General features: G+C 48.1%; 3 protein-coding genes across 6 annotated transcripts in view; 1 reads left to right on the top strand and 2 right to left on the bottom strand.

The window, feature by feature from the left end:
- The window catches only part of RRP7A (ribosomal RNA processing 7 homolog A), a 29,786-nt gene extending 18,162 nt beyond the window's left edge, over nt 1–11,624 (top strand). Inside the window, exons 5-7 of the mRNA XM_068127250.2 lie at nt 8,825–8,919; nt 9,068–9,266; nt 10,761–11,624. Of these exons, the coding sequence (XP_067983351.1) occupies nt 8,825–8,919; nt 9,068–9,266; nt 10,761–10,846 (380 nt within the window). The 3' untranslated portion in view covers nt 10,847–11,624. The remainder of the gene's footprint in view (nt 1–8,824; nt 8,920–9,067; nt 9,267–10,760) is intronic.
- LOC137434339 (growth arrest-specific protein 7) overlaps nt 1–25,324 on the bottom strand; it is a 517,476-nt gene that overhangs the window by 205,873 nt on the left and 286,279 nt on the right. The gene's annotated exons all lie outside the window — the stretch shown is intronic.
- INTS15 (integrator complex subunit 15) overlaps nt 10,840–25,324 on the bottom strand; it is a 38,696-nt gene continuing 24,211 nt past the window's right edge. The window contains exons 4-9 of one of the 3 annotated variants that reach the window (XM_068127246.2): nt 20,700–20,865; nt 19,062–19,268; nt 17,266–17,390; nt 16,942–17,161; nt 11,391–11,430; nt 10,840–11,291 (exon numbers count right to left, since the gene is read on the bottom strand). In XM_068127246.2, coding sequence (XP_067983347.2) covers nt 11,150–11,291; nt 11,391–11,430; nt 16,942–17,161; nt 17,266–17,390; nt 19,062–19,268; nt 20,700–20,865 — 900 coding nt within the window. In that variant the 3' untranslated portion in view covers nt 10,840–11,149. Of the gene's footprint in view, nt 11,292–11,340; nt 11,431–16,941; nt 17,162–17,265; nt 17,391–19,061; nt 19,269–20,699; nt 20,866–25,324 lie in introns of those variants that run through there. The other 2 variants (XM_068127248.2, XM_068127247.2) reach the window with 2 other exon arrangements.

The raw sequence follows: 25,324 nt of genomic DNA, 5'->3' as shown, positions 1-25,324 counted from the left end.
TGCCATCTCCAACTCAACATCATAATTTGCCATCACCAATTCATCATCAGTCCCTCCTAAGGAGGGAGAGATGGAATCACCCCAATGTCTCATCCACGTCGTGATGCGTCTCACCAATCCACACAGCAATTCTCATCTCCTGCACACAGAACAAAGAAACACAGGTGTGGAGTCATCATCACCACAGGTAAGTGGCTGTGTATGGTGCGACAGGTTCATCAATCCTAACTATTTCCTAAATGACTTTAACAACTTTACATTACCCGGGGTCTTTCTCCTGCCAAACCATTGGCCCTCTTACACTATGGGTTCTAAAAACCAATTCCCATTGACCAAACTGTGGTGCTTTTCAATTTGGGGTCTCACTCCCCCGATTCATCTCCCGGTGCCCTCGCACAATTTCTGGGCTATGACGTGTAGCTCTCCCAGCAGGTCTACCCACCTGCACACCTCCACCACTGCAGTTGCCTCCGAGCTTACCTGCTCCTTACCCTAACCTAACTACCTGGGGAAGGCCCTCTGGCGCTCTCCCCACTCGGTGCCCTCTCTGGCACTGGGCTACCCGGGTCCGTCCTCCGGATCCTCGGGCCCCACTGACACTAACGGCTCCCAGAGCCCACCTGCGGCCTCACCTGGCCGACATCCTCACAGTGGTGGAGTGCCCAACCAACTACACACACTAACAGGCTACACGCCCAGCCATTTCCACAACACTAATGCACCCATCCACAATACCATTCTGCAACCGCACCACAAATGCCAATATCCAACCACAATTTACCTATACCCTCTACCTAACACTTACACTACCCGCCCCGGGTACTCGTGAAAGGGGTCCACTCTTCCCCCATCCACACCTTCGCACCATGCACACCACTCCGTACCACTTACTCCAACTCTCTCCACACCACTCATTCTCTGCTCCATATATTCCACACACCTGTACTTGCACACCTGTGCTCTCACACCTGGTGCCACCTGCACCCTTCTCTCCCCAAGCGCATTCACGCTGATCCACAACACTCACTACTCATCCATTGCTCCACACACCTGTCCAGTTCTCACACAGCATCATCTCATCTAACTACTCCCCTCTGGAACTTGCGCTTCCCAGTCGTCCCTTTAAACTATTGCGCTCCCTCGTCATTATCATCCACACTAATCTACCTGCGTCCCCACTACAGGTATCAGTCACTAACTAACCTTAACGTTACCTACTGTCATCTAGGTCCCTACACACAATATAACCTAACCCACCCGGGCTAGTTTTCACTGCCATACACCCCATAAGCTATAGCTCCTTTGCCCCACCATGGGAAGGGTGGCAGGGATGCCACCCTTACCCACCGGGCCCATCGCTCATCAATCCCCCAGTCCTCTGGCACTAATAAGCCCCCCTTATTCAGAGGTACTGGGTCCCGCCTCGGCATCTAAAGCCGAGGCAATCCACGGGGGCACCTGCTCGCCGGTGTAAGGCCGTATCCGGTCGGCGTGGACGATCCGAGGGAGGGCTCGTGGCCCCATTTTGATCTTGATGACCACGTCACAGATTTGCGACAGGACGACTCCTGGGCCTTGCCAGGGGGAGGTGAGTTTTGGGCACCTTCCCTTCCGTCTCCGGGGATTAAAGAACCAAATCTTCATCCCCGGAGCGTATTGACTCCCCTGGCTCCGGTCGTCGTACCTGCGCTTCATCTTTTCCCCCGCCAGATGGAGTTGGCGGCGGGCGAAGGCATGGACTAGCTCCATGCCTTCCTCTAGGTGACGTGCGTACCCCTCCCTCGGCGGGTTAACCACTGTGTCTGGCACGGGACCGCATAGCAAGTCGGCGGGAGCCCGTAACTCCCGCCCATACATAAGCAACGCTGGACTGCATGCGGTGGCCCCGTGCTGGCTGGTTCGGTAGGCCATGAGCAAATAAGGGAGATGTTCGTCCCAGTCATCCTGACGGGTGGCGGTGAACAGTGCCAGTTGTTGGATTAGAGTTCGGTTGAATCTCTCCACCATCCCGTCAGATTGAGGCCTTAAAGGCGTTGTTCTGGTTTTCCGAATTGACAGGAGACTGCACACATCTTTTAGCAATTTGCTCTCAAAATTTCGTCCCTGGTCGGTGTGCAACTCCTGTGGAATCCCATGCCGGCACACAAATCCTTCCACGAAGGCCTGCGCTACCACCCCTGCTTCTTGGTTGGGGAGGGCGTAGGCCTCCGGCCACTTAGTGAAGTAGTCCATCACAACGAGGATGTACTTATTACCTAGGCGGGTGCGGGGTAGTGGGCCTAGGATATCCATGGCCACCCGCTCTAGGGGGGCCCCCACCTGGTGTAATTGAAGGGGGGCCCTCATCCTCCGTGCTGGTCCCTTTTTGGCAGTACAGGCGTCGCATCTCCGACACCAGTCCTGTATGTCGCGCCCCATATTCACCCAATAAAACCTCCGGCGTACCTGCGATGTCGTCTTTGTCCTGCCCAAATGGCCGCCGGGGCGGGTACCATGCACCTGTTGCAATATATCGGTCTTAAATTTATTTGGGACTACCACCAGCCAGGAAGTTTTATCAGAGGGAACCTCCACCCACTTGCGATACAAGATGTTATCCTTCAATTCCAGGGTCTGCCACTGAGCCCAATATGCCTTTGTTTGCGCCCCGAGGGGGGTGACCTCTTCCCCCTTTGGTCTTTGCCCCAATTTGACCCAATTGAACACTGGCCCCAGGACAGGATCCTCCTGCTGGGCCGTGCTCCATGCCAAAGTTCCGAATTCCTCATCTGCGGTTAGTGGCAAAATTGGCCCTCTCACCCGGGTTGCCTGGACAACGAGGGTCGGGTCCGAATCGCCCAATTGTTCCCTCTCCTCGTGTCTCGCACAAAATTTGCAGTTTTCCCCCAGACAAGGACGCCGAGAGAGTGCGTCCGCATTACCATGGGCCTTCCCGGCCCTATGGGCCACATCAAAATCGTACTGCTGCAACTTTTCCAACCACCTTGCAATTTGGCCCTCTGGTTCCTTGAACCGAAGGAGCCATTGCAAGGAGGAATGGTCAGTTCTAACCAAAAATTTCCTACGGGTGGAAATGGTTCATGGCAGCCAGCATAGCCAATAACTCTTTGCGAGTGACGCAATAATTTCGCTCGGGCCTACTTAAGGCCCGACTATAATAACCAATCACTCTCTCCACGCCCTCCTGTGTCTGAGACAAAACTGCGCCCAATCCTTCCTGGCTCGCATCCGTGTCCAGGGTAAATGCCCCGTTGCTAGTGGGGTACGCTAGAAGGGGTGCGGATGTTAGACACCCCTTCAATTTTTGGAAGGCCTCGTGGCACTCCCGTGTCCAATTAAATCGCGTCCCCTTCTCTGTAAGCCGGTGGAGGGGACGGGCCAACTCCGCAAATTTCGCCACAAAGCGCCGGTAGTAGGAGCAGAGTCCCAAAAATCCCCGCACCTCCTTGATGGTACGTGGTGCGGGCCACTCCTCTACCGCTTTAATTTTGTCTGGGTCCGTTTTTACCCCCTCGCGGCCGATCACGTGACCTAGATAGGCCACCTCTCTTGCAAACAAAGTGCACTTACTCGGGTTCAGCTTCAACCCTGCCTGTCTGAGGCACCCGAACACCTGGTCCAAATTAGCTACTGCCTGGGGGAACGTTTTGGCATGTACTAGGACATCATCCAGGTACACCAGGCATGATTGCCATGGCATGCCGCCTAGTACATGCTCCATCAATCTTTCAAAGGTGGCGGGGGCGTTACACAAACCAAACGGCATCACAGTAAACTGATACAGTCCCTTAACTGTGGAAAATGCCGTTTTCTCCTTCCCTGCCCTATCCATCTCCACCTGCCAATACCCACTCTTGAGGTCCAAAGTTGAAAACCAATTTGAGCCCGCAACGGCATCGAGGGTGTCATCAATCCTTGGCAGGGGATATGAGTCCTTGAGTGTCACGTTGTTTAGCTGGCGATAGTCCACGCAGAACCGCGTGGTCCCATCCTTCTTTTTGACCAGCACAACAGGTGACATCCAAGGACTTCCCGAGGGCTCGATCACGCCTGCGTCGAGCATTTTTCAACCTGCTCGTCAGCTTCCGCCCTCTTGCTCCAAGGGAGCCGTCGGGCGGCCTGACGAATAGGCCGGGCCTCACCGGTGTGGATCTGATGTTTCACCAGGCCCGTACGTCCAATATCATCGGTGGACAGGGAGAAGAGGTCCAAATTGGACCCAACCAGTTTGTGTAAGGCCTCCCTCTGGGTACCTCCCAACTCTACGCTACTACGATTTACCATCTCGCAAATGGGATCGGGCCAATTCCTACTTCTTATTGAAGGCTCCCCCCGGGGTTGGCTCGGCTGGACGTTCTCGCCCCTCACTGTCGCGACTTCCTCAACTGGGGTGCAGCCAGCTACCCTCGTGCCCCTTACTATAGTGCGTGGTTCTGTACTCATATTTATTACTCGGACGGCCACTACCGGTCCGTCCGTTTTTACAAGGGTGCAGCCCACGATTAAACCCGGTATGGACTGCGCTGCCACCGGTTCGACCAGGCCGCAGGACTCCTGCCACGTTGGGCGAGCTGCCCACCGGGCCGGCACTATCGCCTCGGCCCTTGGGGGAATGGTCACGGCCTCGGAAGCCTCCAGCTCCGCTCTCTCGGCCGTGCTCACTCCCCCTAACGGCAGCTCTTCTACTCCCACCTGCAGGATCCCCCGGCACAAGTCGATTTTACAACCGCTGGCAGTCAACAAATCCAACCCTATTAAACATGGGTCGCACACCTCCGCCACCCAAACATCTATCTCCCTCCTTACCGACCCTAACTTGAGGGTCACAGAACCACACCCTATGATTGGGGCCGTTACCCCGGTAGCAAGTTGCAAACTATAATTTTGCAGGCGCTGTATCTTATCCCAGCCACCTGCGCTCGAATCAAGGACCACAGGGCTGATGATCGTGGCGCTAGCTCCTGTGTCCACTACGGCGTCTACCCCCACGCCGGCAATTTTGCATCTGATTGTCAGGCTACCGGTTCCAATTTGGCCACAATAAATGACCTGTCGCGTCAATGAGGGCTCTCCTCCATCCTCTTCTGCCGAACACCGCCCTACGTGCCCGACACCTTCTAGTTTCCCGGGGTCTGGCGGGGGGGTGTCTGGGGTCGGCTAACCCGCTCCCCCCTGGGCGGAGTTGAGGACCTCAACCGCCGGGGATCATCCCGGCGCGTGGCTCGACAGTGCCGCGCCAGGTGACCCAGATGGTTGCAAGTATAGCACCTCACCTGATAAGGTGCTTGTCTCCGGAATTCCAAATTCCCCCCCCCCTGTAGGTCCGAATTGGATTACCCGCTCGTGGTCCACCGCAGGCCACCTCCACCGCGGGCCATAGGTTCAAATCTACCAGCGGCGCTACCACAGTCGCGGGCGTGGTCGCCATGGCCATGTGCGAGGCGCCATTTTGCGCGCCCGTAACCTCATGCGCGACGACGCTATTTTGCGAACCTGCCACCCTCACTGCTTCGCTCTCCTCATGTCCCTCATTTTGGTCCTGGATCGACCCTGCCTCACTCTCCTCTACCGGAACCCAGCCGTCTTGATCTGCCATAGCGCGACTTTCAAAATTCGGGTTTTTATTTTTTTTGTAAAACGCAATCAAATTTCGCCGTTATAATTTCGAGCGCGTGAAACGCGCTCCGGGACCGATCCCACTTCCCGACACCAATTGTTACTGACACGACTTATTGAGATGTTATGCTGGGCCGAGCGGAATGGCCGCCGTGTTCGCACAAGTTACCCGATTACACTCGAACGTTGGCCGAATCGCGCTATGCTAAATCAATGAAGGAAAGGACACAACGGCTGGGTTAAATGACACGACACCAGGGGTACAGTTCTCAAGACCTCCGGAGGAGGATATAATATGGGATATGCAGAACGTTTAGATTACACGGACAAGAGGTACAGCACAGAAAGGTGGGCACTTAAACACGGTCTTATCTTAGCCCCGACAGACCACAGATAAACGGGACAAGACTGACTCACACAGGGATTGATGGCAAGGAGGGGCAGGTAGTCGATGCTCAAGGTGCATCTTGGCTCAGGGGCAGAATCGACCCGGTCCGGTCCAGAGATGCGGGAGGTATCGTCGCGCTTGGAGGTGACGTCCTTTCTCCTTCGTAGCTGAGGCGCATCTGACGTCACCTCCGTCTTCCGGCGCATATCCAGCGGGGAGTGACACGCCCTCGGCTCGTTAGCTCCGCCCCAGATGGAATCGGTCCGCCGCTTCTTATTGGGTGCGGGGGGTTACCGGGCTCCGCCCTTGACGAGGAGCTGACAGTGAGCCCCTTCGTGGTAACCCCGTCGGAGCACATGGTCAATGGCGGCTAACCAAGCCGGAGTGAGGACGCGCACTCCCCGCGCCGCTGTTGTTGTTGTTGTTGGTGTTGTGGTTTCATGAGGAAGAGATGCGGGGAGGTATTGGGAGGTCCTAAACTTACTACTGGTGCCATACAATGACATTCTGGTGCAACGAAGAGTCAGAATTAATGGAAACGAGTCCTTAACTGACATAGACTAAGAATAACTAGCAAGATGTCCTATAGTTGTCTACGTGAGATGCGGTGAACCTGGGCACGACATTTAATGGGGGAAAAAGGGGAAGGTCGGGGCTACAGAGTGTTGTTTACAGACAATGGGACTAGGGAATGGGGGATTGGGGATAGTTGGGGAGTATTGGGGAAATAGGGGAATATTTACAAGCGGATATGGATGGAGGCCAAATCCCATATCCGCAACAATATATATATATATATTTATATATATATATATATATATATATATATATATGGATGGGGATTGTCGTATATATGTCCATTAATTACGTACTGTTTGAACGCCGGTTGCATCCTGGCTAATAATTATGTATGTCTATTAATTACATATTGTTGGAATATGCCTTTCAACCCTTTAGACTGCTGAGATCCCTTGGACCTTTGAAGGCCCTTTAAGTCCCCCAAAACCCTTAAAACCACAAAGACTCCAAAGACCTTTTAGACCCCAAGATCCTGAAATCCCCTCCCCCCTCCCCCCCCCCCCAAAGACTCTTAAGACCATTTTTACCTTTAAGACCCTTCAATACTTTAGACACCTTGAGATCCCTTCACCCTTCCAACTTCCAACCTTTTATACAACATTACATTCAACCACTTAGACCTTAACACCCTTATGACCCATTAGATAGCTTGGACCCTTGATCATTTCGAGCTTTAGACAACTTGGACCTTTTTTGATTACAAATAAATAATATCAATAATACAAATTAGTTTATACAAAATAAATGTTTGTATTATGATTGGTGTAAATCATGACAACACAGCAACTGAAATTCAGTCAGGTCATCATCCTCAGTTTAAACAAGCCCGTGCCTCCGAGGTGACGTGTGGTGAGGCGAGCGTACTGAGCCGATTCACGCTAGTAATAACTAATTTGGTTTAATAAAAATCTGAATGAAGAAACCAGGTAAGGAAGCAAAGAAACAACTGTTAAGACGAAAAAAAAAAATACAAAGAAGAGGAGGACGTGCCGATTGGAAAATAAATCATGCTTACGATTATAGAACTTCTCAGACTAATCTACTTAACCTATCCTTATTGCCAACAAATTCTCAAGATATAGTGGACACTCAGCAGGAGAAAAAGGGTTCGAAGATGTGGGAAGGATAAAATAAATAGGAGGATTGTTTCAGGCAGCTACAATTCCCCCACACGTGCCTTGAGGTGGATCTCCGTCTCGTGACCTCGGCGTTGGTGGCACAGGCTACGTGGACCGGTTCCTCCTTGAGTTGTCCAAAGAACCCTGACGACACTCTGTCCAGGGTTTCTGGAGGGGGGAGATAACTCGCGCTCCGCACTCTCCCAGTCATCAGCTCGGACTCGACACATTTAACTTAATGCTTAAAACAGTGAAAACTAGACATAATTTGAAGTTGCCCGATTTGCCTCCATTCACATTATTACAACATTAAACATACATGCACCAAGTTTGATATCCCTTCAGCCATTCTTAAGTTATTGTGGTAAAGAAAACCTATCATGGACAGACAGCCGAACAGACAACCCTAAAACATAATGCCTCAGACAACTTTGTCAGCGGAGGCATAAAAATACAAAGGGATGGATGGGGGACAAGGCCACGCTCAACACTGTCTTGGCAGACCGAAATTGGGGTTTACCATATGTCAATTCTGAACATGCAATTAGGATATAGCTAAATAACCCTTCAACCTGTGGGCGGGTTTTTAATCCACTGCTGTCGCTCGCTCGTATAAACCTTAAATGGTAGGAACTACACACCTCACATCCATGGATATTTCTCGTAATCATATATTTCCGTGAGTCCGATTTACATTCAGGAACAGAACAATTATGGTTAAATATTTTGAAATTGCCACTTTTGTTTAAATCCTGAAAATTGTATTGAAGACGATTTGAATTTCCTGATTTTGCGATAGCAACAGAAGGTTAAAAGACCCCAAAATCTAGCAAAAGTGAGGTAATTAAAACGCACGCAGTACATCTGTGAAAGGCCTCATTAACATTCATCCGTCATTTTGAACGTCCCTTATTGTAGTGATACGAGTCCACTTGGCGTGAGAGGTGGAAATCAAGGTAGCATTCTGAACCAATCCCGCCAGTAGTGCCCTAATCATACACCACTCCCATCGGAACGTTTCCATGGCACTCTTGTCTGTAGAAACTGACATAATTGGTAGATTTATTTTAAACCCTTCATGAATCAATATGAAACGTGTTGCAACTAACCTTTCAAATTTCAGAGTGGGCAAAAGAATACAAGGACAAGATAATCGTGCCCGAGGAAATGCAAGCAGAGATTGATGACTACATGGAGAAATACGACAAGAAGGAGGAGGTGAGCAGGTTTTGGGGTTCCGTATAACAGCAAGTTCGAAAATGCTCAGTTCCAAGCACAGAGGGAAGGTTTTTCCAACTGGATGGTGCGGATCAGGATTTTCGCATTTTATGATTACAGTATACACAAAAAACTTGTACTTTTGCAGGAGGAAGCCAAGAAGAAGAATGAAGCGGACGTTCCAGATGAGGAAGGATGGGTGACCGTCACGAGGAAGGGCCGGCACCGGGGTATACCGCGCACAGCAGTGGTCATGCGCAGGCTACTGCAACGTGAGCGCAAACAGAAAGCTCAACGAGAGCTCCTCAACTTCTACACTTGGCAGCGGCGTGAAAGCAAGCGAGACCGTGAGTGCAGCAACTTGCTTGATAAAGAAGACAGGAATATTTAAGCATATTTGGCAAATAAAATTAGCTCTCCCTCAATTGTAATTATTAATAGATGTGTTTCAGCTGTATATCGGTCTGCATTTAACAGCTGAATGTGTATTTTTTAGCGCTATCTATGACATATTCACGGATGAGCGGGGCGGGATGTGTTAAACTGAAACAATGAACTGATATTTCATGTCCCTTGTCTTTTGGGTAGTTATCGCACACGTACACAATTTAACAAAATACGAGGCAAGAAGAGCCTCTCAGATATTGTGCACAAGCCAAATTACATAGATGGTTGCCATGGCAACAGAATTCAAGCAATCACAGCCATGATCTAATCATGTTGAAATGATGTCATGAGGAATAGATATCTGTGACGTGAAAGCTAAATCTTGAACTTTTTTTTTTAAATATCGCGTAGACAAAAGCACATGGACAAACAATCGATCGGAGGTCATTTTAATGTCCCCTGTCTCCGACTTTGTTTGGAGTCTATGTGGGACAAAACAGGAAAAAACTGGAACACTACTCAGGAGAGCGCATACCTCTGCCAGGGTGAACAGTTTATGTTTTGTATCCCACTGATAGGCCAGACCTGGATCCAGATTTCACCAAAATCAAATCGATTCGGTCATAGCACACACCCAACCTGTCCACCAAGTTTAGTCCAAATCCGTCCACAACTTTTTCAGGTCTTGTTCACAGACAAACAGACAGGGGTGAAAACATAACCTCCATTCACCTTCGGTGGTAGAGGTAAAAAGGGATAATAGAGAAAGTAGATAAGGGGCATAGAGAGAAGGTAAATGTTTGAGGAGAAACTGGACTGGATGGGATGGAAGAGGCACGTATGGTTACAAGAGAGGCTGGGACGAGAAATGGGGGAGTAGTGGTCAATTAACCCTTATTTGTGTATGTAAAAAAAAAAATACATGGCCCCTTAGTATGTGATTTCACGTGATTACATGTCCTGCTGTATTTGTCTCTACTGTGTATGGAGCCCATTGTTGTTGTCTCATGCTCCTCCCTCCAGTGCCCATTGTCACCTCGTGCCACCCCTGTTCTCCAACTCTTACTGACCCGTGTCTTTGTGCCACTCATGTGTGATGTCAGTCTCCTGTGATTTTGTCAATCTGTGAACCTGTTGCAATAATTTACACTATTTCCTTTACCTTTAGCTTTTTTGCCATTTGGCCAATCAAAGCTGAGCATTTTTTTAAATGAAATTCTGAGAATCAAAGCAAGGAAGCCACACGTAGCATTCTTATTCTTTGGTATGGCTCGGCTTGGGGGTCGAACCGCTAACTTCCCATATTGAGAGCGGATGCTCAAACCATTACGCCACCAAGTCTAGTAGAATTCTGCTCCTCCATGAGCTTGGATTTCTGTAATGCACAAATATTAATAGTAAAAACATTTTATTGAGATAAAACAAATCAATCTAACACATCTACAATGTTGCAGATATCATCCAACTACGGAAGAAATTTGAAGAGGACAAGCAGAAGATTGCCCTGATGAAAGCACAACGGAAATTCAGGCCTTTCTGATCTGAACATGAATGTTTTATTTCCATCAAGTGTTTGGAAATGCGATGTTGAGCACGTGGTGCCAATGGTACCATGGTTTTATAGCCCACTCAATAACATTTCCCAAGTGCAAACGGTTCCGTTGCCATTGTGGTTGCAGCCCAGATTAAGGTATTGAATAAATACAAACTGTTGAAAAGTTTTGAGCAAAAAAAAAATATATATAAAAAATTATGTATCTGGGCAACGAGTCTGGGCTTTGGTCTTCTGCAGTTCAGGTTCCTCAATAATTTTCCTTGCATCTGCTCAAGGGACCTGCATTCATCATTGTATGCTTCGGAAGGATGCATAACTGGAGCTTGATTGAGCAGCAGAGTAAGATGGCGGGGTGGTTTGTATGTGAGGGTAGTAAGGAAATGGCTCTGGAGCAGGCTGTGCTGGACCCTTCAGCACCAACTGGAGCAGACTGAAGGACGGGAGGGAGAGATACGAGAAATTAGAGATTACCTGTGGCTTTAGGGAATTGGATTTGGTTTATGACGCGAAAAACAAGTATAGGTCCTACCTGCTAGGTGGCAAGCCCGAGCACACCTTTCGAAGGTCATCTGTAAAGATTTAAAAAGAAGCTTTACAAGAAGCATCACAACCCCCCATTGGCTTATTAATTACAAGTTGTTACTTTGAACATGTACAGATAAAAGCAAAAAATGATTGCATTGCATTAAGTACGTATATTAAAAGATGTTTTGTTGCTGAAACAATTCTGGCAAAATAAATCCTTTACTTTGTCTGAACAATATGCAAGTATAACAGGTTTATTACTCTACTAGGGCTAAACTCGAGCTTAACTATCGACAGTCCATTCTTACCAAGATGAAGGAGCAAATGCTCGTAACTATTTCTATGTCCTTTAGATTTAAACCAAGATTGTTCAATATTTACCCACACACGTGGCACAAAGCTGGATTAAGCAATCGGTTCACTTCAGCCATATGTGTCTGTCTATTTCTATGATCGAGGAACTACTTAATTATTACCCTCGCCAGAGGAGAGGGTATTGCATTTGGGTCTGTTTTTCCGCACATAACGTGAGTATGTGTATTAATTACATTAGTCCCATTAGAACCAATCCCAAGACCCTCTAGATCCTTTACAACCCTAAGACACCAAAAACTCTTAAGAACTTTAACACCCCATAAGACACAATAGACCCCATTAAACGCCATACCGCTAAAACCGTGTAGGCCTCTGACCGTTGCACCCTTTTTCGATGTTTATGGACCACCCCTCCCCCCCCGCCCCCCCCCCCAACCCCCTTCAGCCAATTCCGCCTCTTTTAGAGCTTAAATTGCACCCTTTTGCCACCTTTGACCTTTTAAGGCCTTTACATATTTATAATGAGAAAATTTAGACCATTAATTTGCAATCTATGGCCTTTGATTTTGTACATCCTTCCATCTATTTGCCACACAACATGTACCATACTAAACTTGTCTTGGCAAGGGTCTGCAAACTGATTGTTCTCGTTTTATTTGCGTTTTATATTGTTACGGCCACAGGTTTCAGATGTACCATGAGGGGGAATGCCTGGTTCTCCTCAAACTTACCGGGCCTGAGGCTACCGGGCACAAATAACTTTGTACCATGGCACGTTGCCAGCCAACCGCTAATGCCAATTGGTCCGCCACGTGGTTACCGCGTTCTCCGTCTAACTTACCGTTTATCTGTTCCATGCACTTTCCAATCGGGGAACTCGCCCTCGGCTATGCACCAATCTTGTGTTAATTAGATCTTGATAAGGGCGACTGAGCTTTACCGCTGATGTGTGTCTGATGTGCGTGCCAGGACCGGAATAAGCCAATTAGTTGGGGAATTCAATCTCCCAGTCTAACCTAATGTGCAAATAGCGCTGGATCAATGGAGGAAATGATGGGCACATACAAATTGGACAGGAACGTCAACAAGGGATTTGTTTGTACAAGGCATACGTGGGATCATGCAAAAGTGGGAGGGAACTTGAGGGCTTTAATGTTGAGTGTGGGGGAAGATAAAAGCAAAGCGAACAATGGGGGAATGCAGATTCAAAATGTACAAGTGATCGCAAGCCATGGAGGGTGCAGCTATATTTACATGCAGAAAAGAAAATGTATGAGATGCAGACTTAATTATAGGCCTTATCTACCAACTATACACAATACAGGGCACCCATCAGAAAATGCACGGGAGAAAAGAACAGAATATAGAGAAAGTGCGAGTGTCAACAGCCTCTTGCTTACCGGGCGAAAGACGTGCTTCCGCAACCCAAGCGCTAAAGGAGAGGGGAGCAATACTTGTGGCGTCTAAGGTGGGTTGAGTATAGATGGTGCAAAAGAGCTGTGAAGGTGCATGAGCAGTGGTGAAAAACTAAGAAAGATGAGAAAGGAAAGTGTGAGATAATATCCTACTGTGTGATGGCCTAAAAGATATATGTAGCATGGTTTGGCTTTGGCCTTAGTATGTATGCACTCGCTCAGTCTGCCCACCATTTCAGCTCCCAGCTCCAACCCTCCAACTTGAGCGCCACCACTCGGGCCCAGATCGTCCACCACCAACACACATGCAGAGAGTGCAGGCAGGAACAGTGACGCAGGCAGAGAGAGCCTTCTCCCACGGCGCTTTTATAATACCTTAACGAGGGCGGGGCCTAGAAGTGGAATCTAGAAGGTTTTCGGCAGAATCCGGGATGCCGATTGGCTCATCGCCGCTTTGCCCCACCCTCGCCAGACTTTCACAGCCAATTTCCATCAGATGATACTTCCGACACGCCACGGGACGGAGCTCTGCGGTTTAACATGGATGGGAGGGGTAGTGGCATCTTCTCTGTGTGGGACGACTTATTGGAACGCGTAATTGCTTGTTAAATACAGGCAGAGCGATTACATGCTCACAGGACGCTAAGGGCTAATTAACGCCTGTCTGTTCTGATGTGTAACACAGTCCGGCGAACCAAAGCACTGGCCGTCGCCTCCAGCGATTCCCTCTCCGTGCTTCCTGCAGTAAACGCTGCTTGGTGGATGAGGTGAGCGAGCAAGTCGTGTGTGATTGGAGCAGAGGTTGTGACGAATGGCGCAGTGAGGTTTCCGGGTGGCAATAAACGGCGTGTGCAATGTCATGGAATTTAACGTGCGTAGGAAACAAGTGTCACTAAAAATCTGTATTCATAAACGGTCATTGTGATGTACTTATGTGTCGTGTAAAGAGAAGATTATGGGGAATAAAGGAAAGGGGCCGTTTGGTTCCGGGCGCGCAATTTGAACCGGCTTTTGGCGCGATACGCAAATTCCTCCTGGCGTGCCTATAGGAATAACTACACTGAGGGACCTGTATGTTGGTTGCAATTACCTTCGGGGCCGGTTCACAGAACCAGCAACAATATTTAGAACACGCATCAGAACACTAATCTGCAGTTCAGCAGTGATTTGGCTCTGAATTTGCCAAATTTAATGGAATATCGTCCCAAGCACATATGTGCACTTGCGGTTATAGCAATTGCGACCTCATAATCTAATCTGTTTATCTTTGCTAATTATACATACTTGTACCATCTTTGACTAGGTTCCCTTCAGCCGTTCTGTTATTGTGGTAACGAAAACCTATGGCAGACTATTCTAATAATATGTCTATGGGGTCTATAGGTTGGAACTACAGAAATGTCCTCACTGGACCATCACGGTAAGTATGACAGTTGTTACGGATTCGGCCCTTCCGTGGTGGTGGTTTTCATCCACGTGAAACATTTCTGGTTAGGTATTATTATTATTATTATTATCGGGGTTGGAAGGAAACGGCGATTATGGTCGTTTAAAGGGAATGGTTATTGTGATTAAAAGGTTAAAAGCGCTCATGGTAAAAATGAAACAGGAAATCGGATCGTGAACCGGAAGACATCGAGCGAGAAAGAAGAGGTCGTGAGGCAAAGGGCAGGGAAGACGTGTGGCGAAGCTCCGTACCTAGCGTGGTCGAGCGTACATCGCGAGTGAACTTTGAGTCCTTGAAAGGAATATCGTGCGATAGGTGTGATCGCCGGAATATTGAGGAACCTGCATAGTCAGGTATCGGCATTGAGGTTCCGGAGAATCCTTGCCAAGAGGCTCCGGCATCCGCCATTCTGCCCCGCACGCTGCGTCCACCGAAGAAGGTTTTGGTGCGTGGCAACTTTTCTCATCCTCCGGCCGTCTGCCGGGATGCGTGTGTGTGCGAAAGCGGCGTTTGAAGGTTACACGGCGGTTCGCGGATTGAACAGCGAACGTGTACGTCGGCGCGCGTCTTTGGGGATTTTCCATTCTACCGCGAGTTGCTGGGTGTTGGACCACGTGACTTCTGTGCCGCTTTGACCGCCTACGCCTCGATTGATCTTGATTGGACATTGTTCCCATGATCGCTGGAGCAAATCAACTTCGCCTTGGAGAGTTATAGAGACATTGGGGAGTGCCGTGAGTTTGAGATAAGTACTAGATAAGATGGTACCATCTTAAGATTTTGATTGTCTGGATTTGCTATCGTTATTGGTGATGTTATTGTTGCGGATTTGGGAAACCCTGCACTTGGTGTAATTATTGTAAATATCACCCTCTGTAAATAGTAATTCTTTGTAAATACCTCCATCAATTGGTAAAGGTCAAAGGTCGTCCCTTCAGCTAGTCCATCACATACACGTAGCAAATCATAGGCTTCCCTCAATAGTTATTTCTTTATTCTATGTCAGTATAAGGCTCTGTTTTTCCACTAGTTCATTGCATTGCACCGAATCAAATAAGGTAGAATCCCTTTTTAATTGCCCAAGAAATTGTATTGCCAACCGCAATGGCCAACTGCATTCGCCGCCATGCCATGTGGTCTAACTCGGGGAAGAAGAGCGTGCCCGCCCATCGTCATCGGGAGGATGAGTCAGCCAAGCACCAGGAACAAGGCGTGGCTTTGCCAACGCCTCATCAAAGGGCGGGATCGGTGAGCCCTCGCGACCAATCAAGGCCGAGGTGAGCTCACCGATGGGCATTTCCAAAAGGCCGGCGGTTTGATCGCCACGCGCCTCATAAAAGGAGGTTGAGAGGGACTGCTTCAAGAGAGGTGTGAAGGACGAGAGAGTTGAAGGAGCCCGAATCGAGAGTCCTGTCAAGAGAGACGCGCAACCTGCGGGAGTATGAGTTCAAGGGAGACGCTGTTCCGACCAGCCTTGCCACGACAAGCTCCGACGCGTTGCTGCGAGCATCCCGGCGGTATGGACCCGAGGGTGGAGAGCGGGCGGCTGCTCGCTCCCGGCCCGGCCGTTCTGCAGTCCCACCTGAACCTTCCTCCCCTTCCAGCCATTCGTTCCTGCCTTCATTCCCCATTCGTGTAAGTCTGACTGTCGTCTGTCTGTCTGGGGTTTAAGTTAAGCTTGTTATAAGAATTGCACTGTCTTCTTCTTCTTCTTCTGTAAGTTATTTTCGTTTCTTTCCTTCTCTCTTGGTTTCTTTGGTTTTGTACAATAATTAGTAATAAATACCTGTGTTCTTCCTACCTTTGCCTTCTTTCCTTCACATCCGTTCGTTTTAGAGGTTTCCACATTGAGTTCCTGTGGCACGATTTTGGCCAACGCATATGAATCGGGTTTAGTCTTTGTTGATTGGCTCGAACAGCGGGCTGCTAAAACCGCTCGGCAAAATAACATCTTGTCTGTGGTTTCGAGCGGAGTTACCCACCTGCCTTGTGGAGGGATTGCCGGAGGCGTACGGGAATCCCTTGACCAATCGCTTCGGGCAATCCCACCCCACAGGGGAGCAGGGTAGCTTCAGGATCGGAGACGGCCAGTGCAAATAGAAGGGGGATTACCCCCCCCTCACCCCCCGCTAAGGGGAGTGCCGTACTCCGTTTCCGTAACATTATTCCTGCGTGATTTTTAATATATTGGTTTGTTTATAACCATTGGTGTGGTTTCCTTATCGATTTCGACACGGAATAATATATATTTTCTGCCGTGGCTCCTCCCAGGGTTCGGAGGTATTCCCGGGGTTCGGAGGTATACCGAGACCAGAAGGTCGAGGAGGAGCACGTAACACAGTGAAGAGGAATTCACCATGCAGTAGGTAGAACCTAACCTCTAGAGCAAAGCAGGGCACCCATGGCCATGGAGAGCTGCATCGCCTGGGCGAAGCGTTCCAGCGAAAGTTGTAATCTTGGTGTGGGACACAAGGGGTTAAACTCCTGACCCCGACGTTTGAGTTCACTCACGAGTGTTGAGACCTGGTCTAGGCTGATCAAAGCCAGCCTTCCCAAGAGTTTCTTCTCGGCCATGTGGCTATAAAGCAACTGCAGCACCTGGTAATAAGGGCAGGGAAACAAGAGGTCCAAGTGATTATCAGCAACGGCTTGTGAAGCTAACTTGCCAAGATGGCGGTGTTGCCCATACTGTTGATATTTACCTGCAAGACGCCAAGATGTAAACGGGAGTACATGAGAGTTTGGTCATCCTCGGCTCCCTCTCCTTCCTGTTTGAACTTCTCACTCTTCTGTTCGTTCATAATGACCGTGCTGGAACCAAGCGCATCTGTGAATCGGTCAGGATGAGCTAAACCCACATTATTTGTGTTACCACATTCAAAAAGCCAGATTTCCAGTGTCATTGGCTTTGGCAGGGTCAAGGGTATACATTGATCGAAATTTTCTCAAAAACTGTCTTTTGTAAAAAAAAAAAAAAAATTCATTCATAACATCGAGTTTCCCATATAATAAGAAGAGAAAAACGCAACTTAAACAAGGCCTCCATCTTCCTCTATGGATCTTCCTTGCGGACTTCCTCTCTGGTCGTAGTCAACGTGTGGCCCTGAATGGATTTCTCTCATCTCCCCTTCCTGTTCAGGCTGGAGTTCCCCAAGGCAGTGTTCTAGGCCCTGTGTTTTTTCTGGTCTTCATCAATGATCCCTCTGACTCTCTGGGAAATCCTCGCTATCTCTTTGCTGATGACTCTACTCTCTGCCACTCCACACCTCATCCCTCAGATCGGTAGTCTGCAGCCTCCTCACTCTCTGCAGACCTGGACAAAATGACAGACTGGTCAAACAAGTGGAACATGTCTTTCAATCCTGACAAATCTCACACTCTCACTTTGTCTCTCTGAAAAGACCGACTGGACAACCCTCCCATCCACTTTCTGAACAATCTTCTTGAAGAAGTTCTGTCACTGAAGCTTTTGGGTCTCGCTATCTGCCATGATCTTTCCTGGGAAAACCACATTTCAAAGCTGGCCTCCAAAGCCAGTCGCTGACTGGGCATCCTCCGTCGTGCGAAGTCCTTCCTTGGCACACCTGAGCTCCTCACCACATACAAGGCTTTCATCTGCAGCTCAATGGAATACTGCTCTCCCTTCTGGGCTGGTGCTCCTGCCTCACACCTGGCTCGGCTTCACGCTGTTGAAACCAAAGCTTTCAGAATCATTGGAATCTCCCGCGATGAAACTGATTCTGAGGGCCTTTCACTCGCTTACCGCAGGCAGCTTGGTGGTCTTTGTCTTCTACCGACTCCTCTCCGGCCTTGCTCCCCCAGCTCTCTGTGCTCTGTGCCCCAAATATTCCTACAGGTCACACAAGATCTGCCAGCAACCCTCTTCTGGTGAAACTGCCAAATCAAGACTCTGCTCACCTTCACTCTTTCATTCCTCTTTTCTCCTGCCTCTGGAACAAACTCCCTCACTCGCTTCAATCCCACTCCTCCCTCCAGGTCTTTAAAACAGCTGTTCACCACCATCTCTTATCTTCCCCCATCCAAAACCTTGATCTTTTCTACCCCCATTAATTCACCCCAGATCCACTTTTTGGAAATACCGACTTCTTTCCTGGAAGTCCTAGCAGTGTCCATGTGTTTTATACCTCTCCCACCCCCCCAAACTCCCCCTTTCTCACACCTCCTCCTCCCAAGCCCTCTCCCTCCCACAGATCTCCCGATGTCCCTGTTCTCTACTGTTGTACTTGTGTGATTCCCCCCTCTCCCTCCATCTTGTGGGACTCCCTTTATTATATTATGTTTTATGTGTCCGTTTGTTTTTTGTGTGATTAATGTTAGCTCTTACACGAGCCTCGATCTTGTATACAAAAAAAGAAAAAGAAAAAAAAAGGCCAATTCAGCAGTCTCCATTCATAATTTGTTTTCAGGAATATCAGCAACCTGTTATATATACAGCACAATATCACCAGCGATCCCATCTGTGTTGACAAAATCAAACCTGCGTCGGCCTTGCTGCCCACCCATGTGACCAGGGGTGACAGAACACACCATGTGATTAGCCCAGCGAGTGGCGTGAGGTCGAGGAAGCCCTGGGGACTGCTGGCCGGTATTGGACTGTTCAAGAAGTTGTGTAATGTCAGTTGTGGTTTTTCGCAAACCCAGGTGACCACCACGTTCAGCAGATTTGGTGGTGGAGTAAAAGCACCTGTTGAGCACAGAGGAGAGGAGTATGACAACAGATACACTTGGCCCTTGTTAGCCAAGACAGGAACATGATCCGAAACTCGAAGGGCACTCGGAAGAGCACATACCTCTGCCAGGCTGAACAGTTTATGTATTGTATCCCACTGATAGGCCGGATCTGGATTCGGACCTAAACCAAAATCTAATCGGCTTGTTGTCACCTAACCAACTCATTCGATCTCTCAATGGTGAAGAATTACTTAAAAAATTAAATAATTTTCGTATCCAAATCCATATTCAGATCTTCACCGAAATCGAATAGAGTTGTGACAGTTGTTGTTGAGTCGTCTTGTGACACATCCAACCAGTCCACCAAGTTTCGTCCAAATCTGTCCACAACTTTTTGAGATATCCTGCTATATATCGGTTTTATCTCTATCTCCAAATGGTGAAAAATCACTTTAAAAGTTCTACGAGCCAGATCCGAATCTTCACCAAAATCTAGTCATTTCGTCGTCACATACCCAACCTCCACCAAATATCGTCCGAATCCGTCCACAACTTTTTGAAATATCTTGTTCACAAACAAGCAGACAAACAAACAAGAAGACATCATGCAGACCATGATACTTGCAAAATCTATTTATTGACTCAATATACAAATGCTGTTCAATTTTCAAGACAATCGGATTAAATATGGTGATTTTAGAAATTTGACCTCCAGGTGACCTTTGACCTCAATCAATAGGCTTCTCAATTGACAACCTCTACAACTAGGTGCGGTTTCATGACGATCGGTTTAGAATGTAATGTATATGTAAATGTGACCTGTAAGCCGGTGACAAACAAAAAAAGACGAATAACAAGCAACCGACCAATATACTTGAAATCTTTTTGATTTTGCAAGTAACAAACAGACAGGGGTGAAAACATAACCTCCATCCACCTTCGGTGGCGGAGGTCACGATTACACTTTTAATCCTAACTCAATCAATATATTTTTCATTCGTCTACTAATGTATGTTTGACAATTATCGACTGCATTCATAATGTGCGTGCATTTCAGCACGTACCCAGAGTTATGGAAAAATAATTATATGGCAGACTTGGGAATAGCCCAATACCTCCTGACCTTGTCTGAAATTAGACTTCAATCACGGTGAAGCACGAATAGCCTGCCCGAGACAGGTGAAACGAATTGCTAATTTTAAAAGACAGAGCTAAACCATTATGCTCGTTATATAAAAAGTTACTGTCTCAATGTCGATCTCAAAAAAATAAATAAATCTAAATTTGCTTTGTGGACATGCTTACTTACAAGGTGATAGGTGTGTGTGTGTGTGTGTGTGTGTGTGTGTGTGTGTGTGTGTGTGTGTGTGTGTGTGTGTGTGTGTGTGTGTGTGCATGCTTCCCCTTCCCACCCTTCAACAGGAGGATTATTTCCTTCACACACCAGAGCTCAGATCATACAGGGTAGTGATGGCTGTGATGAGCTGGCAGCAGAAGCGTGGACTTGTGGTGACGGCCTGTTGCAATGTCGTTATGACAACGGGTACCAGCGAGCAATAGTCCTCCACCAGGGACTGTACGAGCTCCGTGCAGAATGGAACGGGTGTTCTCTGCAAATATTCCATAGATCCAGAAGAACACGCACAACAGAACTATGGATATTGCTTTGGATCTGCAGTAATTCCCTACCCAACTTGTACACTCCAGCTTGGGCATGGTAGCAAGTATAAAGCACTCCAAGGAGTATAATTATAAAGATAACTTTGTTAAACAATTGGCAAAAAAACATCTCTGAATATCTAATAAAAATAAACTCTAACCCAGTGACGTCAGAAGATCGCATTCCTCACCTGTGTGACAGGTTATTGGACATCTGCAGTACATAATACATATATATGGCTCTGTGGTCATAATAGCAAAGCCAAAGCTTGAGGTGAACATTGCATTTCATTAAAATGTATAGCTTGAAAAAGCTGTCCCCGCGCGCACGCTTTCGAAGTTAAGTAATTTTTCACAATTGTTTTTGTCGAATCTGTATCTTTCTTTCGGTGTATGTACCTATTGGGGTGACTTTAATAGGTTTCTCGGTGTTGGTTTTTCATACCTGTGTACAGAATCGTCGTTTTTTTCGTATCGTGTATTCTGAGGCCTGGTGTAGTACTAGTAGGCTACCGTGTCAGCCCTTGGCTTGAGGCTTTTTTTTTTGTCTCAGCGGTTCTTCGATCGCGCTGCAAATTACTTTCGGTCTCTGTTTTTCACGGTCTTTTCACCCGATACTTCCTTGTTTTAAAATCTAAAAAAAAAAACCTAAAAAAAATATTTTCCTTCTCTGTTCTTATCCGTTTGTTCGTTCTTATTTGTTCATTCGTTCTTCGACCACGTTGTTCGTGATCACGTGATCACGTTGTTAAAAAATGTTTCATCTGTCCCCTGAAGAACTTTATTTTGTCATATTCTATAACACCTTTTTCTTCTTCTTCTATAAAAGGATGCTTTCGACTTGCTCACCAAAACTATTCATTCCAAAAAAAAATTCCATCTCTTACAGTGCATCTTTCATTCATTCCCTAAACTCTCCAGAACTCCACCCATCCTTCAGCATCCTCAAATGTATTTTTGACTTGAATGTCTCAAGAAACTCATTTTGCAATAAATGTTCGTTTCCCATTAATCGTACACTTTTCAAAATCCAATCTCACCCCTTCCCTCCAAATCTTCCCCATCACCCATCTTTCAAATCTTCCCCCTTGCCCCTCCCCCCCCAAATCTTCCCCATCACCCATCCCTTTCAAATCTCCCCCCCTGCCCCTTCCCTCCTAAACTCCCCCCACACCCCTCCCCTCCGAGACTCTCCCTCACTCCTCCCCTCCTAGACTCCCCTCTCACCCCTCCTCCTCAAAGCGTCCTCCCCGCTTCTTCCCCCTTCCAACTTTCACCTTCTTCTCCCTCAACCTTCTGCCTCACTCTTCCCCCTCCTCAAATAACACCTCACTGCACCTCACCCAATCACCATCAAACCTTTTGTCTGCCCCATTCTTCCCTTTCTCCAAGCTATTCTGTAATCTCTGACACACATTCAACAGCTCTCCCTACCTCTTCCTCCTCTTCCACATCTTACCCTACCACCCCCCCCCCCCCTTGTTCTGTATCCGATGCTCCCCCTTCCTCTTCCTTAACAGTATGGACCTCAAACATCCGGGGCCTTCGCTCAAACTTAACTGATCTCTCCATACAGGTTGCTTCTGACAAACCAGACGTGATCTGCTTAACAGAAACTTTCCTCCTTCATGATGTCTGATTCCTTGGTATCTTTCCCAGGTTACTCCCTCCTCCGGTATGATAGACCTGAGCCTCGTCCTGGAGGTGGGGTTGCTATCTTTATAAAAAAACTCTGTTCCTCACTCGCCCTGCACTGCCCTCTCTCCACCTCACCCCCAGGAATACCTTTGGCTACGGCTTCCCCTTCGCTCCCACCTTTTGTTCATATGTGTGTTGTACCGTCCACCAAACAGTGATGACTCCATCTACATCTCGCTGTCTGATAATATGGACCAACTTCTATCTACCCATCCCAACTCTCTCTTCCTCATATGTGGTGATTTCAACTGTCACCATGCCAGTTGGCTGGGGGTGGGTACCTCTCTCACCAGCCATGGCTCTTCAGCAAAGGACTTCTGTGACTCACTGGGACTGACACAATCTGTCAATTTCCCAACCCGGATCTCAGTCAACGGAGCATCTTCTCTTCTGGACTTGGTTATGACTAACTTCCCTGAAAATGTCTGCTGCTCTTCTTCTGCTCCAATCGGCTCTTCTGATCATGTGCTTGTTAAAGTGGACATCTCTCTGACCATTCTCAGAGAGCCTCCTCAGCGTCGACGAGTCTGACATTTCACTCAGGCCAACTGGCACGGTCTTCAAGCAGCCATCAATCATCTGGACTGGTCTCCCATCTCTACTGCCTCTGACATCAACTCATCCTGGGAATTCTTCCAAAGTAAATTGCTCTCTCTCATGCACAGATTTATCCCATCTCGTCTTCAATTGTCATACCCTTCCTCCCGTCCATGGTACACGGAATCTTGTGGTGAGGCTATTGCCCAGAAACAACTTGCTTTCGTCTCCTGGAAAGCAAATCCAACGGAAGGAAATCTCATTTCCTTTCACAAAGCCCGAAACAAGTGTGTCCACCCTGAGAGCCAGGAAACAATATCTCTCCGTTCTCAGGACCGAACTCTCTTATCTGTCTCCCTCTTCCAAATCCTGGTGGCGTCTGGTCAAATCTGTTTCTGGTGTTTCTTCCCCCTCCATCCCTTCCCTCACCTCAAATGGCCACACGGCTGACTCCGCACGTGAAAAAGCTGAATGCCTCAACTCTGTGTTTGCCTCTAAATCTTGTGTCCCAAACCCATCCCTCTCTGTACCCACCATACCCAGCTGCTCCTGGACTCATTGTCCTTTCCTCCCGACAAGGTGGAAAAGTTTCTGTCAACCCTCGACTCTGATTCTGCAACTGGACCTGACGGCATCAGCCCACGGGTCCTAAAATCATGTTCTTCTGCTCTTTCACTCCCTCTCTCTGTTCTCTTCACCCTCTCTTTTGCTCAAGGTCATCTTCCATCTGCTTGGAAATCTGCCAACATCACCGCTTTGCACAAAAAAGGTGCAAAAACAGATCCCAGCAACTACAGACCAATCAGCCTTCTCCCAATTATCAGCAAAGTCGTGGAATCCATCATTGCTTCAGATATGAAATCTTTCCTCTTCTCCAATGGCTTGATCTCTGATCATCAATTTGGTTTCAGACCTGGACACTCCACTCTGGACATGCTGCTTTTGCTTTCTCAACAATGGATGGAGGTCCTCAATGCCAAACAGGAAATTAGAGCAGTCTCCCTTGACATATCACATGCCTTCGATATGGTCTGGCACCCCGCTCTGCTCACCAAACTCTTCTCTTTTGGTATCCATGGAAATCTCCATGCGTGGCTGGCGGACTTCCTCTCTAGTCGTAGTCAACGTGTGGCCCTGAATGGGTTTCTCTCATCTCCTCTTCCTGTTCAGGCTGGAGTTCCCCAAGGCAGTGTTCTGGGCCCTGTGCTTTTTCTGGTCTTCATCAATGATCTCTCTGACTCTCTTGAAAATCCTCCCTATCTCTTTGCTGACGACTCTACTCTCTGTCGCTCCATTCTTCATCCCTCAGATCGGCAGTCTGCAGCCTCCTCACTCTCTGCAGACCTTGACAAAATCAGACTGGGCAAACAAGTGGAACATGTCTTTCAATCCTGACAAATCTCACACGCTTACGATGTCTCTCCGAAAAGACCGACTGGACAACCCTCCCGTCCACTTTCTGAATAATCCTCTCCAAGAAGTTCTGTCACTCAAGCTTTTGGGTCTCACTATCTGCCATGATCTTTCCTGGGAAAACCACATTTCAAATCTGGCCTCCAAAGGCAGTCGCCGACTGGGCATCCTCCGTCGTGCGAAGTCCTTCCTTGGCACACCTGAGCTCCTCACCACAAACAAGGCTTTCATCCGCAGCTCAATGGAATACTGCTCTCCCCTCTGGGCTGGTGCACCTGCCTCACACCGAGCTCGCCTTCACGCTGTTGAAATCAAAGCATTCAGAATCATTGGAATCTCCTGCGATGAAGCTAACTCCAAGGGCCTCTCACTCATTCACCGCAGGCAGGTTGGTGGTCTTTCCGTCTTCTACCGACTCCTCTCTGGCCTTGCCCCCTCAGCTCTCTCTGGGCTCTGTCCCGCAAATATTCCTACAGGTCGCACAAGATCTGCCTGCAACCCTCTTATGGTTAAACTGCCAAAATCAAGACTCTCTGCTCACCTTCACTCCTTCATTCCTCTTTTCTCCCGCCTCGGGAACAAACTCCCTCACTCTCTTCAATCCCACTCCACCCTCCAAGTCTTTAAAACAGCTGTTCACCACCATCTCTTATCGTCCCCCATCCAAAACCTTGATCTTTTCTACCCCCGCTAATTTCACCCCAATTCCACTTTTTGAAATACCAACTTCTATCCAGGAAGTCCTTGGTGTCCTTGTTTTTT

The sequence above is a fragment of the Myxine glutinosa genome, chromosome 10 (assembly GCF_964187855.1).
Source record: "Myxine glutinosa chromosome 10, kmMyxGlut1.1, whole genome shotgun sequence".
NCBI lineage: Eukaryota > Metazoa > Chordata > Myxini > Myxiniformes > Myxinidae > Myxine > Myxine glutinosa.
The sequence above is the reverse complement of the archived record's forward strand: the minus strand, read 5'-3'. Positions and strand labels throughout refer to the sequence as shown.